The 17,065-nt window shown below is 37.6% G+C and overlaps 1 protein-coding gene and 1 long non-coding RNA gene across 3 annotated transcripts in view; one reads left to right on the forward strand and one right to left on the reverse strand.

Moving 5' to 3' along the window:
• The window catches only part of LOC135308894 (uncharacterized), a 28,315-nt gene extending 14,533 nt beyond the window's left edge, over positions 1-13,782 (forward strand). Inside the window, exon 4 of one of the 2 annotated variants that reach the window (XR_010369277.1) lies at positions 12,720-13,782. This is a non-coding gene — a long non-coding RNA (uncharacterized LOC135308894). Of the gene's footprint in view, positions 1-9,727; positions 10,558-12,719 lie in introns of those variants that run through there. The other variant, XR_010369274.1, reaches the window with a different exon arrangement.
• On the reverse strand, positions 2,329-11,018 carry LOC135308892 (plasma membrane ascorbate-dependent reductase CYBRD1). The gene is made up of 4 exons (XM_064434500.1): positions 10,569-11,018; positions 5,591-5,799; positions 2,875-3,029; positions 2,329-2,667 (listed from the first exon to the last, which is right to left on the reverse strand). The coding sequence occupies exons 1-4, from the start codon at positions 10,753-10,755 to the stop codon at positions 2,367-2,369; spliced, it is 852 nt and encodes a 283-aa protein (XP_064290570.1). The 5' UTR covers positions 10,756-11,018; the 3' UTR covers positions 2,329-2,366.
• Positions 13,783-17,065: the final 3,283 nt, after the last annotated feature.

Here is a 17,065-nt window from a genome sequence, read left to right on the forward strand (position 1 = left end):
AATGAGAATAGAGAAGAAAAGAAATGCCACCATTCTTTTTTCAAGTAGCACTCCCCTTGAACAGTACATGGAATTCAACGGAAACCAGAAGGAATGCTGGTTATTTAACAGCATATAGAACCAACCACCTAAAAGCTGTTCATTTCAATACATTCAACTCAGTGCTGTAACAAAAGAAGTCATAGATTCTGTGTTTTTTCCGGTATGCTGTTCAGTTACTTTCTTCCAGAACAATCCCTAGGCAACTGACTACCTTCCATACAAACATAAGCTTTTATTATGTGACCTATGCAAGGATTGAGTGAGCTCATTTTCACAGGTGGATAAGACACAGTAACAGGCCAATACATAACAATTTAAAATGTTGTTGCTTGTGTGAGTGCAGTATAGAAAGCTGCATAGTAAATTACTGCAAGTGAGCTCATTTATTCACTTCCTCTCTCATGCTTCACTGTTTGATTCATTGCACATAGTGGGACTGGAGAAGTGCTCACACATTAGTTTAGCAGTTTAGGTTAGTGTTCCTTCTGTCATACCTGAATTGTACTTTAAAAGCAGGTATTTTCTGCAGTGGAAAAATACACTAATGTGAGGATGGTCCCAGTCACCCACAAACCTATAAGTGAAATTATAGAACTCTGGGATGTAGTCCTTGAGTACCAAATGGTACAGCAATAAAGTTTTTTAAATATTTTATTATGCTAGCTTTCTACACTGCATTTGCCAAAAATCAAATAACAGGAACTGAGGTACTTCTTGTCAGAGAAGACCCAAAATAACTCATGTCCAAAATAGTTAGTACAAACACACAGTGAACTACAAAATTGGCGCATTTGTTGAAGGGTAATGTATTCAAATGTTTTTAAAAGCTGAAGTAGATACAAATTTATGTAGTATTTAAAAAGTAGGAAATTATTTGCTGTCTGAAACTATCTATATTCCAACATGAACAGTGGTTAATTTGTATTTGTAGTGGGCTCTGCAGCTTTTACAAGAGATAATAGAATGGCTCATCATTTTGGACATGTGCAGTCCAAATAATCTACTATAATTATTCTTCCATAATAGTAAAAGTATAAATATTGTCTGTATCTGTGAAATTAATGAATGAGCATAATACATTAATACTTCAATTACTAGAAAGAGCTATAAAAGTAAAGTGCCAGTAGGGACTCTTCATTATTTAGAGAAAATTGCATTATTTGAAACAATAATTTCAAATTAAAAGATCATAGAGTTTGTATAGATTGCTTACATACTAAAGCATGTCGTCATGCCTATGATAATAATGCTTTTGATGTCAGTGTGGAGATACTCAAATTGGCTTTCAGTTAAAGGTAGCATTTGAATAAAAGAGCAAAGCTCACCTATGTGTTAGAGAAAGTGTTTCTCACTTGAAGCTATTTTTTTTCTGTGAGACTGATAGCAGATTTTTTCTGGTTTCTAACCTCCTAAATTCTAGTCTAGTACCATAAATCGACAGAACTGTGCAATCAAATAAAGATACTAAAATGCTGCCTTCTGGGATAAAAGGAAGACTTAGTTTAAGTGATACATTTTTCTAAGTGTGTTTCTATAGGTTTTCAAATAAGACAAATTCTGCATTTGGATGTCTTAACATTTCTTAGATTACACTAATAAGTGCACATAATTCAAAGCCAAAAATTGTCTGTATGCAATGTATTTGGTAGAATCTGTTGAAAGGCCAACAGATACATTCTGATTTTTAGAAAACAAGACCAAAAACTCCCAGAAGTTTCTAAAGGAAATATAACCTTTTATATCTAGCAAACTTTTCTCTTTTTTTTTAAATTAAAAATTTTAGAATAAACATTTTTATGAAGCAACTCTGTAAAGTGCGGAATTACCTCAAATCCCATCGAACATAGCAGCCAGTGAGGGGGTTAATCAGCTAGAGAAAGCAGAGCTTTAACAAAGTGAACATTACCAGGAAATTTAGGTGTGACAAACTAAATTTTCTGTATGGCATACTTCATGGCTGATTCATAACCTGCAAAAGCACTCAAGAGCAACATTTAGTCTGAATCTTGTTAAATTTTTCATGACTATAAGAGATGTAAGCATTAAATTAAGAAGTGATATGTAAGAGAGTTTCCAATTATGTGATTTTCCCATTATATGATGCTCTTGTTTTTTAAACAAGGCATAGACTAGTCATGGACCAATAAAATATGTTTGGGACTTCCAGGAGTTTAAATCCATATGCAGAAAACTTGAGTATGTTTCAGCAAGCCATACTAAAAACGAACCCACAACCTACTTACATATTGATATAACTACATTAGAAGGACCCTCACCTGGGAGAAATTGGAAGTATAATAGTACTTTTATTCTGTGCATTTTCTTTACATAGTTGATCTTTGTCCTGCTTCATCAAATTTGATGTTTTGTTTTCTGGCTTCTTCAGTATTGCTCCTCAGATCAGCTTTATCTGCGTTACTACTGTTTGTCATTGTGGATTCTACTTCTGTGCCTTCAGGATTTGCTCCAATGGGGCTCAGAATTTTAGCATTCTCTTCTGGGGGCCGCTTCCAGTAGGGCCTGCTTGCCATCCACAAAATAATTGAACCAAATATGACAAGCAAAAGACCAAGACAGTTGACCAAAGTTGCTTCTGGTGGGGATTCACTGTATGCAGGACTGCTCCTTTGAAAGGGGAAAAAGAAAGAAGAGGTCAGAAAAGATTGTTTTAAAGACAATCCTGGTCTAAAACCAGCAGTCTCCTGCTAGTTTGGTCTTTTTAATACAAACAAAACAAAACAGTGTCCCAGTAATGGATGCTTATTATTCTGGGCAAATGGAAGTATATTTGCAATGAATAACCTTAATAAAGAAGTGGAAGCAAATACTTACAATCCAAATATAAGTTTTTCTGTGATTCCCATGAGAGCTGTGGCAATCACTGTTGCAAAGATGGTAAGACCTGAATAAGCATGTATTGGCATGACAGCTGCACGGAGATGAGCTGGGGCAAACGGGAGCAGAAAGACAGCGAAACCACAGAACAGCTACAACCAAAACAGATTCATAGTTAGGGCTAGATGGAAAACAAGCTACACTTCTCAAGCAGAACAAAAATAATCATAAAATTCCATTCTGAGATGTCTTCAGGTAAAAATTTGAAAGTAATTGGTATTTCTATTTTTTAATGTGTTTCCTATCAAAACCAAAGCAAAATCTGTATTAGCACTTGGAAAGCAGACATTAAATATTTTATAAATCATCCTACACAATATCAGTGTCCAAACTTACTCATAGTGCTAAAACTCCAACCAAACTAAGTACTGAAAACACAAGTTTTCAGTGTCACTTATTCACTGATATAGTAAAGGTGTGAGGAGCCACATTTTTACAGGCTCATCAAGTCCTGTTCTCTGCTCCTGTTGCAGATTTGCACATAAAGGAACATCAGAAGGCAGTCTAACCTTCTGACTTGAGTAGATTAAATAGTTTTATCTTGTTAGAATTTCAGTTACATTTAAGTGCCTATCTTTAGAAGAAGAATGGTCTTTCAATATATTGATCACATGGCATTTACAGAGTGAAGACATGTATGGGTGGCATCAAGTTATTCAGGGGACATTAGTCCTCCTATTAGCACTAATTCTGTGATGGCAAATAACCCATCATGTCCCATGGTTGCATCCACAGGCTTGCCCAGTCATGCTGAGGTTGCAGCCCCTCTTTAGTTTATTTTACCATTACTCACCCCTACTGCTAAATTAGACACAGTGCACGAATTTGTATTTCATCCTGCTTTAACTCAGTCCTTGTTTTATCTTTTCATAATGGATTAGAGAGCCTAATATTTTCTCCCTGGGAAGCTTTTTAATACACCATAATCAAATCATCTCTTAATCTTAGATCTGCTAAACAGCTGGAGTTTTTAAAGTCTTGCAATGGAAAATAGCTTTTCCAGCCCTCAAATTACTTTTCCAGAATTTCTTTGCATTTGTTGCTTTTTATTTTTCTGATAATTTTTTAAAATTAAAAAAATCCATAATATTTCATATTAGTTTTGCTAACGCCATCTTGTTTCCTGTTGTCACAGCATTGTGAGAACTCATTTAGAGCTTCATGTCATTTTTGAGTTCTTCTTTCTAGAGACATCATTTTCCAAGAGACAGTCTCATTTTACATTTTTGCCCCATTCATAAATTTATGTCAGTGTGCTATACTGTATTAACCTGCATTTGGCTTAATTACAATATAGTTACAATCTGGCAGGCAGAGTATTATGTGAGCCTAGGACTGACATGCCCCTTCTGGTAAGTGCCAAGGGTCTTCTCTGTTAACAAAGATACTGCTTTATGACTATTCTTTATAGTGCTCAGTCACGTAACAAACATCAGTCTCTGACTGGAGACTTACATCCCAGATTGGAAAAAGGAACACCAAGGATCTTTTGATGTGACAGGCAAGGCATTAAGTACCATTGATCATGTTTATAGTAGCAAAATGAAAAGTAGAAGTAAGATTTTAGTCACAATTCTTCATTTAACCATTAGAAAAAATACTGATACTCAGTGTAGTGGCAGCACAGACTTCCTTGAAATAACTACAGTATTAGGACAAACTTAATTTTAACATTGTTTTTTCTTATTAATTCATATTAATACTTATTACTTTGTTCAGCTGTAGAGAATATACTCAACAACCCTGCAATATGTTTTCTTTTTTTTTCTAAATGTTAAAAATACTATTTCAACACTATTTCCTGTACCTCTTGGCCTGAGCAATGAAGAATAAAGTCCAGAACCCAAATCCCTTAGCTGAGGCTTTTCTGTGCTTGATCATAGATATTTTAGTGTTTTCAGTGAAAAAAATATTTGAAGGAACAAAATAAATTTCCATACTGTTATAATGCAGTATAGGGAGTTCAGCATGTATATGCAGAAGCATCTGTATGTGTTCTGTACATTTCAGGGCATGGTTGCTCTTCTTTGCCAAATGCAAAACACATTAAGTTAGCTCATTTTACATTACAATAATGCTAATTCTCTGCCAAGAGGAGCAGTTAAAAGCACGCCCACAAACATCTATCAAAGTTCTGCTGATTCACGAAAACTGGTTAGCCACTAGTAGCTCATTCAGGTGTCAGATCCTTTACATCTCTACTGCTCCCTGATGCACTTGTTCTGCTGATTAACAAAATTCTTGAGGCCAAGAAGTGACTACTTAAATTTATGATAGCTGAAAAAAAAAAAAAGCTGTTACTTCATTTGAGACTTCCTTAATAAATGCTCTAACTATATTTAAATATACTGCCAACAAATCAAGTAACTTGCTGTAAGTTCAGGAGTTAATATGGCTTAGAAACACACTACTGTGCAACTGTGTTGTAGGTTAATGGCCATTATGCCAGCAAATAAACAAAATAGGCTTAAAAATGCATTTTTCTTCAAAGTTAATGATCGAGCATTTGTATATTTACATGATAATTTGCCAATTCAGAGTGTAAAATGGCTATCCCAGTAGTTAAAATGTACTAGCAAGAGCCTATTGTGCCTGAATTAACTAAAAATTCTTCAGATGTACAACCTGTTTATAAATATAGTTAGATTCTGACCTGGAGAGCATAAAATATAACAGCAGTCAGCCCAATCCAGCTGTGCAGACTGTACATGTTAGGAATGTTCCGAGCATTGTGATAATCAAACGCGGCTACCATAGCAACAATTGCAAGAATCATAGCTATGGTATTTAATCCAGCATGTATGAACTTCATTAGGAGTTTGCTGCACTTCCAGGTCCAGGGCAATCTGTACACAATAATAGCTGAAGAAAGAAGAGAAACAAATTTAGGCCTTATAGAATAATTTCTTTCAGATGTTAATAATTACACATAATTCACAGAGTTACATGGTAAATTACAGCAAAATCCAATCTTAAGTACTCTAAATAGTCTATTAAAAGGGTTTTTTTCATACACTTAGCATAGCATACTCTGAAAATACAACTGAGGCTTAAATATAGCTTTTTAGGGATTTCTTCTCAATTATAAAAAATCCCACAAACTTTAATGTGTTTCAAAAAATACCCCAGTAAACAACTTGGTATCATCTTTTCCTCAGTCATTAAATTGATTTAACAGGGATTTGGCATAGGATTTTGATTTTTCTGTTGCTAGTCAGATTGGAGCAATATAGCCTGATTCTTGTTGAGAAAGCATGTAGGATTATTTTATAATACTTATTCTCTTTGCAACTTTGGATAATACTATTCTCTAATTGCATAGATATTTATAAGACTGTCTATTACAGTGATATCAATAAGTACTTTGAATGGGAAAATGCTCTTCAGCATTAGGGAATCATAATTTGACTTTAGAGGCAAAAGCATTTAACAAATACAAGTCTGCCACCACTGTTAGATGAATGTAGAGAAGCTTTGCCTATACTTGAATTAATAACTCTAGCAGACAGTGTTTTTTCCAGTCTGAACAAAACAATAATTTCCATTGCTCTAACTTCAGATGATCCATAAAAATAACTTAACCTAGAGCTGCTTCTTGCTGAGTTTTCTCCAAGATCCCTGCTGCCCCTGTCACAACTGTCCCCTGTCTGTCAAACAATCCAAATGCTTTCCACAGGGGGCACAAATGGGCCAGACTTTATCACTGAAGCTCAAGGTACATCTGATTACAAACTAGATAGTAAATCTGGATGTGTGACAGCACATAAGTATATTCACCTAACGGGACACAAATTTATGAGGACAACTGATAATTTGAGCAATAAAGACTAATGCCCCCATCTATAATGTCTTGCCTGAGCAAAGTCTGAACTCCACTCAGTGATTCATCACATCCTAATTTAAGGCTTCTGCTTATGAAATTACAGTGAAAATTTTATATATAATTAGCTATAATAAAAAAGGAATAATAATTTATGTAAGTTTTTTTTTTTAAATCCTGTTCCAAACATTAAGAAACAGGAAAGTATTATCTAAGTGATTATCATGTACCCTACTCATTCATTACTTCTCCATAACCCCCGCATTTTAGGCAAAAAGCATAGATTATGGAAAATAAATAGAATATTATCTCTGCATGTTCTGATGAATAGTAGTAATTGACAAATTCTTTTCAAGTTCTGTTCACACTTTTCTCTTAAACTTGGATGCATTTCAATAAATACAGTACTACACTAAATAATTCACAAAGAAAACCGTTTACAAGTCAAATCTCCATACTATGATCAGATTTTAAATCAATGTATGCTTTTACATGCTGTGTGAAAATATAATACTGGAATGAAAGCGTTCCTTAAATATATACAGCACTTAGGTTGGTTTTGGCTTTCTACTTTAAAAAGCAACAATAGTAAATCCAACAAAATCAGGAAGATAGAAACCTTCTTTGTAAGATGATTTGACTGCCTTAAAGTAATCTATTACAGAAATATGATTCTGCACACCAAGCTTATCACCGCCAACAGTTCCCAAAGTGACTTTACATGATAATGTTAGAATCATAGAATCCTAAATCACTAAGGTTAGATACCTCTAGTTTAGTTACGTCTCAGATACCTAAGGTTAATTACCTCTCAGATAACTGAGTTTGACCATTAACCTATCACTACCACATCTACAATAAACCATGTCCGGAGCACACGTGTGTTTTTTGAGCACTGCCAGGGACAGTGATTCCATCACTTTTCTGGGCAGCTGTTTCAATACCTGACTACCATTTCAGTGAAGAAATTTTTGCGAGTATCCAATCTTAACCTCCCCTGGTGCAACTGGAGGCCATTTCCTCGTGTTCTCTCACTTGTTACTTGGGAGATGAGATCAATCCCCACTTGCTATTGCCTCCTTTCAGACAATGGTACAGAAAATAAGGTACCCCTGAGCCTCCTTTTCTACAGGCTAAACACCCCCAGCTCCCTCAGCTGCTTCTCTTCAGACTTGGTGCCAGACCCTTCACCAGCTTCACTGCCCTTCTCGGGACCTGTTCCAGCACCTCAGTGTTTGTCTTGTACTAAGGGGCCAAAACCTGGACACAAGATTTGAGGTGCGGCCTCACCAGTAGCAGATGCAGGGGGAACAAGCAGTGCCCTGGTCCTGCTGGCCACACTGTTTCTGATGCAGGCCAGGATTCTGTTGGCCTTCTTGGCCACCTGGGCACACACTGGCTCATGTTCAGCCAGCTGCCAATAATATCCAATAATATTAGACTATTATTAATCAACTTAGTACTGATGAAAATTACTTCTAATTTTGTAAAGCAGATGTTTTAAAAGTCCCCAAAACAAGTTTCAACATCCAATGAGGATATGCCAAATATGTCCCACAATATTGTCAATAATTTATTCATGGTGCAGCAGAGTACTGGACTCTGTATGAAGAAAACTTAATGAGCATAGGTCCTGGTTTCAGTTTTTAAAAAAGCCTTTGATCTCAGAGGGTCAAGTCTGGGCTAAAATTTTTATATAATTTTTTTTGTTGTCATCTAGCTGATTTAACTTCCAAAAGCACTGTCAAACTCCCTAGTCATTTGTCCACGTAGTCTCAGATCTCTGTTTGGGCCTTGAATTTTCTAAGTTGTTTCCCATAAACATTACAATAGGAAACCAAGGAATAACCAACTAATGCTTTGGCCAGTTGTTAACAATACCTTCATTACCATGTTACATGCCACAGCCCAATCTGGGGAACAAAGGGGAGAGAAGGAAGATTCACCTTTCAGTGAGTACAAGCTCTTAAAAACTTACTCAGATGTGATGTGTAATTTCATGTCATAATTAAAACAGCCTAGGTTAAAAGCACATACAGAATTATGGTGATGTTTGGTGATGACATGGTAAAGCAGCCTCATGAAGAGCTTTCTCAAGGCAGAGCATTTCTAGGACTGTTAAGAAATTTGACAGCCTAGACACCCTGGCCTGAGCTTTTTGACTCAGACCTTACTCCTGTTTTGAGCTATGATTTTAAAACACATCACACAGGGCAGAGTTACCCTGCAATATTTTTATATGGCATGGGACATCTGTCCTTTTACAAATGTACAGGGCAAAATTCTAGAGTTATTGACCAACAAGACAATATTTCCAGCCTTTGTAGAGACTATTAAACTCAAGAAACAATTAATTAATTTATTATTTAAAATCCTCTACTCAAATTTAACCAAGTTTTTTTTTAGCTACACCTTCCTACTTTCAACTACTTAAAGACTTATCTTTCTTGTATGTGTTCAAAGAGGTATCTGATTGCTCACTCTCATCCAAATTGCTTTGAATTCAATGGCAGACTTCCATCAGCCAAATTTGAATCAGATTCACAGTGGTATCTTATCTGTTGTTGTTGCATCTGATTTACTACAATACCCCTTCAGTCTCCAGCTTTGCTTTTCCCATTATGTAATAGGACTTCCTAAATTATGCTGTATTATTATTGAATTCCTTGTATGCATGTGGTTTCTTAGCTGTGGTAAACTTCCATTGATTTTACATATATCCTTACCAAAACAGAGCTTGGGGCAACCCCCTTTCTCTGTATCACAGGGAAAAAACTGAGTTTGAGAGGAAAAAAAAATAGAAAATACATAGGAAAAAGCTGCAGAAAGCCTCTCCCTATTTTCTTCAAAAGTTCTATGCTTATAGATATATAAAAGTTCTATGCTTATAAAATAAAATAGGTTGAGCATATAACATAGTATAGATCTTAGTAGTGAAGTTAACAGGTGGTTTTTATTGCTTATTTATAGCCTGAAATGACACTTCCTGTTGAGCAATGTTATGTAAAACAACTTCAAAATATGGTTTATTGCTCAACACTGGTTTGCAGTTTGAAGCCAAAAAGAAGCTGAGAACAGCCCCACTCCCAGTGAAAAACAAAAATTTACAGTGTATGTTCAAATTGCAATGTTCTCTTCATAGCCAGAACAAGGCAGCCTTCAGCATCTTCCAGCCTTTTGACTGGCTGGAAGTGTAATGGGAAAATGTTAGTCCATGGCTGAACTCTATGAAATCCAAAGTTGATTCATTTAAGAGATATGCTTTACAAAACAATTCATCCTAAGTCTAGCCTGAAGAACTGCATTTTTAGTAGTGCTGGTGGTGCTACGTTTTCTGTAGCAAAAACCCTGCTCCTGGATCAAGTTCTGTGATACTGAACTTTCCTTTCTCTTCTTGGGACATGGAAGAGAGCCTAAAGAGAAACATTCCTAGGGCAACATTTCTGCCATTTCGATTTTCTACTTGCATAAGTTCCAGCTGCCTAGGAAAAACACACCTCGCAGGCGTTACTCAAAGTGCACGGCAATCCCCGGGCCAGGATAAACAAGTGGTTGCCGAAAAAAACCCCCAAAACAACTCAAACCCCGTATGTAGCAATTTTGGCTTATTACAAGGCACTCTTTGTCCCTTCCCGGGCGTGCTGGCTTCCCTAAGCTGCGGACCGATTGCTGCGCTCCCGCGGTGACCCGCTGTGGCCGCGGGCCGCCCGCCGGCTCCGCCCGGAGCCTCCCGCAGCCCCGGCCGCGCCACCCCGGCCCCAGGCAGGCCCGGCTCCCCCGCAGCTCCGCGCCGGCCCGGGCCCCCACGCACCGATGCCTTGGATGAAGACGAAGCCCGTGACGATGAGGACGGGGTGCCAGTTGAATTCCGCCGAGCTGCCGTCCCAGCTCAGCCCCTCGCGGTAGTGGAAGACCCAGACGAGGGAGAGGATGACCGACACGAAGCCGACCAGCAGCGCAGACGCCAGCAGCGCCAAGAATCGCCCGTAGCCCTCCATCTTTCGAGCCCCGTGGCGGCAGCGAGCGCAGCGGAGGAGAGGCGAACCGGCGGCCGGGCGGGGTCGGACTCGTGCGCGGGCTCGGGTCCGGCGGGCACGGCACGGCACGGGACGGCACGGCACGGCACGGGACGGACTCAGCAGGGGCGGGAGCGGGGCGGCACTCCGCGATCCTCCGCGCCCCTGCACCCTGCCCTCTCCGAGCGTCCCGGCGCGTTCAGAACTCCGCCTTAGAAAATAATTTTCTGTGTCAGCCTGTCCCCTGCCATGGTGGCTGTCCGACTGTGCTCCCCACGGCAGCCAAGGAAGGGAGCGGGTGGTCACGGGTTTTGTGCCGAGAGGCTGTCGTGGAGGCTGGGGAGTTCACAGAACCACCAGAAAGATAAGCTACCACAGTCAGAAGCACTGACCGATAAAGTAGGAGTGCTGTTATGAAGAAGACACAGCGCACACAGAAAATGCAGAGGAGAAGTGCACTTAAAGACACCGATGTACTTACCTGGAGCACAGTCTTGCCATCATGATCTCACTGGATTCATTGAGTCCTCCAAATACAGTACAGATACTAAGCAGTTTCACATGTGGAGTCTGGCCTAAGTATGCAGGAGGATGTGGATATTGTTCCGTTGAATAGCACAAATATATCAAATATCCACTAGCAAAGAAAGGGAATGCATAAAACTTAGACAATTGCAATAGGTATGGAAAGACCCATTGTAGGGAATTTAGAGAGGAAAACTGAAGGAAAAAAAAAAAACAGAATTGCAAAAGAAACAACAGACCTGACAAAAATATTACATGATAGATTAGACCAGTTTGGTCAAACCATGTAGTCAGCAGTTACCTTTTGTTTCGGTGTAGAACATTCAGCTGGCTCTGAAGCCTGTCAGCTGTGGTAGGAGGATATGCCTCAACATATATTCAGCACCAATTTTCTGGTATTTGATTAGCTTACTTTTAAGGTATATATAGTGTTGAACCACATATGAATTAGAAGTTCATTAACTGATTGAGAGAAAAAAAATACTATGTATTCTGGCTAACATTTGATCTCTCTGGTATCTCACACTTAAAGTGAGGCCTAGAAGATGACAGGAAACGGTTTTATGAAACTTAAAATAGTTTCAGTAGAATACTGCCAATTCAAACACTATACTTACTAAAGTGTTGGAAATATCTGCATAGATACATGAAGACCAAGCCAGATTGGAGTGGGATGCAAATATCTTTCTTCATTGTTGTCTTTAATCTCCTAAAAATACACACTGACGTTTTAAAGAAAAGCTTGAGCAACACTTGTATAAAGATATTTAGCTTTAGTTTGCATGGATTTGGTGTGACCTGGCCTCAGGATTTAACTGGTTACTCATTCTACTCACAATGGAAAGTAGAACACTTGTATTGTTAAATTTCATAAATGACAGCATCTAAGAGCAGATCCAAGCCCTAAATCTTCTGCTGAATGCACTCATGCATAATCTTGCCAGGGTGCCAGATTGTCATTAGCTTATGAGGCACACAGGTCATCTTAATATTATGGTCAGAAAAATTATTGCCTGCTTGGTGCAAATATCAGATTGGTGCAGAATCAGAAGTAATCCATAGCACAGCTACAATGTCTGAGTGGATTTCATGTTTACTTTGGGATGGGAACTCAACACGATACAGTTGACTGCTGAGGGCTGAATGACGCACTTGAAAATCTGTTGGAAAATAACCCCCCACAAAAAAATGAAACTACCCTTTATGGGGCTTTCAAGTCTCCTTGCAAGGATGCAATAAACACCTGGTTTTGTTAATCATTACTGTGGATAGTTCATAATCTCTACTCTTTTCCAGAGCTTCCTAGAGACAATGATATTTTCTGGTACATTGCCAACTGTATCTGTGTGTATTCCCTCTTAGCAGTTCTGTTGGGACATGATCTAACATGCACTTCTTTCTTTCGGTTGCTGCATTGTCAGATGTAGGATAACTGTGACTTCAGACCTGGAAGAACTTCAAAATAGACAGACAAAAAAAGACCTACACACAAAGGTTCACAGATTATTTTGAAGAGGTAACCATGGATTCCTGCCAGTGTTATGTGTATGGTACTTGGCAACTGCTGTCATCATTGCTATACCATTCATACATTTTGAGAGCAGCAGCCTAAACTTAAGTGTACATAAATGCCTATCAAAGCAACACACCATGTCACCATAGGCCATTATTTTGTGCTTGTGATGTAAATTTTTAATACTGGAAGTGTTTCTAGTTTCAAGTGACCAATAACTGACTTGTTAGAACCGTACTAGAATAAGATTAGAGTCTCTTTTATCAGCTACAACTTTATCTCTTTTTCCATGCTGGACAAGTCATTTAAGATCTAAGCCTTAGACCTGGATATTCCAGAAAAATTACAGTATCTCTTAAAGCATTTGGGTGAGTTTTTCAGAAACCTGGTGGCTGTTCATTTTGTAAACAAACAAAAGTGCTGAGATTGTCCAGTCAGTTTTGTTCTGGCAGCTAATTTAACTGACTGTTGTGGAAGCTTTAGAAATACCTCTGTAGAAGTTATCATACCAGGAGTAATACAGACAAAGAAGTTCAAGTAATTAGTGTTTGAACGGCACAAACAAACCAGGATGATCCTTTTACTCTTTTTGGTACTGAGTTCCATGCCTAAGCAACAGAACAGTTGATGTTCTCTGCTATTGAGAACATCACTAATTTGCCTTTGCAAATTGTGACTGTGAAGCAAGACTCTTCCAATAAATGATTTTTACTTATTCTCCACCCTAGAAGGAGCTTTTGCTGAGATAAAATAAAACACATAGTGCACTTTTTGTCTAGAATCTTATACTGGTCATAGGCCAGTCATTGTTACCTGTGCAATGAAACTCTTTCAATCTATAAACATTTTGCTTCTGTGAGTTGAAGGATGTTGTTATAACAATTATTTTGTAGAAGCTTTTTGAAGTTGTGAAACTGTGGGACAATAGTTGGACTTGTCTAAGCAAGATTATAAAGTTTTAACTGCTTTCAGTTTTTATTTGGCTTATGCTTTCTTATTTTCTTCCCTACCACTCACCAGCCTTGCCAGTGAGTCTGTGCTCAAATAACAGGAGAAAGGTAGGACAGGATGTGCACTCTTTTTATGCTCAAAGCAATCTTATCAAGAGAAGTCACTCCTTCATATATTTTAAATTTCTAGGCTGGTTAGAGACCCAGTTCCACCTGGGTCTCTAAACAGCTATATTTATCAAATACAAATAAAGGGCTAGCATTTTTGGGATCCCATTTTTGCTTCTCTGTCCTCTCTCCAGTCATTGAGATGTCACAGTGAAGTGGAAAATCAAAAGTGATTTTGTTGAAGTAGAAATGCTGGAAGTATGCTGCTTTGGTCCACAAACCAAAATGTTCCTAAGACAGCCAAAATCAAGCCAGCTTTCAGGCAGTACAAAGAATAGGCAGTGGCATTACAAAGGGCTAAAATAGGAAGAGCATGGTGTTAACATCCAGGAGTTTCTTAGATTTCCATTGTCCCAGACAATGGAGATGTGTACAACCATGCTGCAAATTGCATGTTAGAGGTGAGCAACATCTGAAGTTGAGACTAACTGCAGATACAGAAGATAATAGGGAAAATTGCCAGTGTATGAGTCTGAATATGGAACATCTAAGTAAACACGTTAACAGAATAATTTTACTGCCTGTCTTCTGGCAAGCAGCTGTTACTGGGGACTGTCTGGAGAGCCTGCAAGCCTATCATGTGGAATGCATTGCTTTTCCTGCAGCATCTTAAGTAAGCCAGAGTTCTTGAGTCACTTTGTGGAGTAATTCCAGTGAATTTTAGCTTTCCCTACCATGTTTCCTTTTTTCTTCCTGAGAAGAATGTGCCCTTACTCCTCCCTAAAAATATTATGTTCTCAACAACACTATTCCTTTTCCACTCAGGCAAGAATATAGCATTTGTACTCCCAGTTTACTAAATGAGTTACTAAGCTATACCAAGTGGTTCTTAGCAATCACATTATTGTAACTCTTCACTCTGCTAGGATACCTAGTTCCTTTTATTAAAAAAATCACTCCCAAAAAAAGCAATCTATTTTTTCAGTTGTTAATCTTTTATTAGCCAAATCAAGCACTTTGACTACTTTATTAAATCTATACATATTTGAATACACTGACATAAAATTATTTTCTATATTATTTCTAATTCTTTCTATATATAATAACCCAAAGATTTTGGTCATTGTTTTGTAATTTCAGTAAAGGAGAAATAAATACCATAGTTGTAGAAATGCCAAGTCTAGCAACCAGAGAACTTCAAGTGATCCTCTCTGAATTGTTGATACAAGTCAGTTATTATTGGTGAGGCATTGCTACAGACATATCAGACCAAGTCCAGAAAAAACAAGCTCTCTAAAGGTTTTGCAGTGTAGTAATACTTGTCAGTTAGAAAATAACTCAGTTCCTGTTCTATATATTCTTTTGTGGTTCAGTCTTAGAAAACCAGTTTTACTACTTACCCTTTTTTGCACTTACCATTTAGGATTTGCTCATTCTGGCAACAGCAGAAAGGTTGTTCCAAACAACCTTTGGTGAAATCCAACATGAATTCACTAGTCCATGGCCTTTTTAAGTACTAGACCAACATTTTGCTTTTTATAGGCAGAGTGCTCAGAGACCGTGTTTTAAGCAGCAAATAGCAGTTCCTCACAACTGTTCTTTCAGAAAGGACTCGGCTTACATGCCACCCTACACAGGTGTCCTTTCTAGCACGTATTCCTTTAAACAACCTTTATTATAACTGGGAACCAAATTAATTTATTAGCTGTTCCATCTTGTGGGATAGCTGTTACAGTTCCATAAGGAAAAAAATTCTTGCTCTTGAGTTTTTGGCAAACTTCAGTTACTGTTAAATAATATGAAAAGTCTTTTTCTCAATAACAGGAGGAAAAAAAAAAGAAAAAATGAGAATAAAATGAGCAAGAAACTGTGCTGTTAAAGTAATTGAACATAAGAAAGAAACATTTTTCCACACTGAAAATGCAGAAAGTTTGGATGAAGTTACTTAATTGTGAATGTTGGCAAAATTGGCTAAGATCCCTTCAACTCTATGTGTGAAATTCACATTTGAGAGTCTTTCCTCACATTAAGAGTTCACTTGTATAGTTACATCTCTCTACATATGTATATATGATTGTTTTCCCTTGAGCATCTAGTGCTAGTGAAAATAATGGAAGCATAGGCCATAAGCCTTTCAGGTTTGATCTTTTAAAGGAGGCACTTGAAACTGCATTTGATATAATTAATTGAGGCTTTATCTGTGTACTTTGTAATTAACTGAGGCTTTATCTGCATACTCTGGAAACCATGGCATGAGTGCTAAGCACCCGCTGAAAAATCACAGGAAACGAATACTCACAGTTTCATGCTAACTGTTCCTTAGTATGATTTTTGTATAATAAAAACCTCTCAGTAAATGGGTTTCCTGATCATAAAGGAGTTAGGTACTGCCTATGAGAAGTAAAGAAAATGTTTGTCTTCTCTTACTCTAATTAATCTAATGCATTAATTCACATTTAATATCAATTTGACACTACACAACAGTATAACCCTGCCAGCAACAGTGACTAAAAGATGTTTGCATATGAAATCTCTTGGCAAAGTAAAATACTAGCTTTTTTCCTGAATTTTGTTTAGAAATTTAACTTGAAGTAAAAGCAGTCAATTCAGGTAAGCTGCCACCAAGCATGCAAGTATTTGTATTTGGTACAGATACAGTCACTTTAAACAATTTAAAAACCATTGGTTTGTGGTCAGCAGTTTCCTCCCATTTAAACACAAGTTTATTTTTAGAATTTTCTGGGTCCCTGCATAAGTACAGAAGGTAACTCACAGCTTGAAAAGCACATACCATGAGCATTTAATGATTCTGCTTCTTTAGTGTGTTCCAGACTGTAAGTAGGATGCCAAGACACTCAGAAGTGTTCAGGGATACTTTTTTGTGATTCTCTGTTCGCAAATAGCTTTCAAGGTGTTTTAAAGTAAATAGAAACCTCTTCTGTGCAGCAACACATTTAGAGTGATAGAATTTCTTACACAAGACCCAATCTTCATCAAATTCTGGGTTGCTTTTGGTCATTACAAATTGCTACATTAAAAAAACCCAAAAAAACCAAAAACAAAACCAAAAAACCCTGATGTACATTTATAGATGTAGCTGACTCTCACTTTGTAAGTCTGCCAGAGCTTAAAAATTAGGCTTGTCTTCATGACTGTTCATATGAACAGTACCTGCACTATTTAATAAATGAAATTT

Source organism: Passer domesticus, chromosome 10 (genome assembly GCF_036417665.1).
Source record: "Passer domesticus isolate bPasDom1 chromosome 10, bPasDom1.hap1, whole genome shotgun sequence".
NCBI classification, from domain to species: Eukaryota; Metazoa; Chordata; class Aves; order Passeriformes; family Passeridae; genus Passer; species Passer domesticus.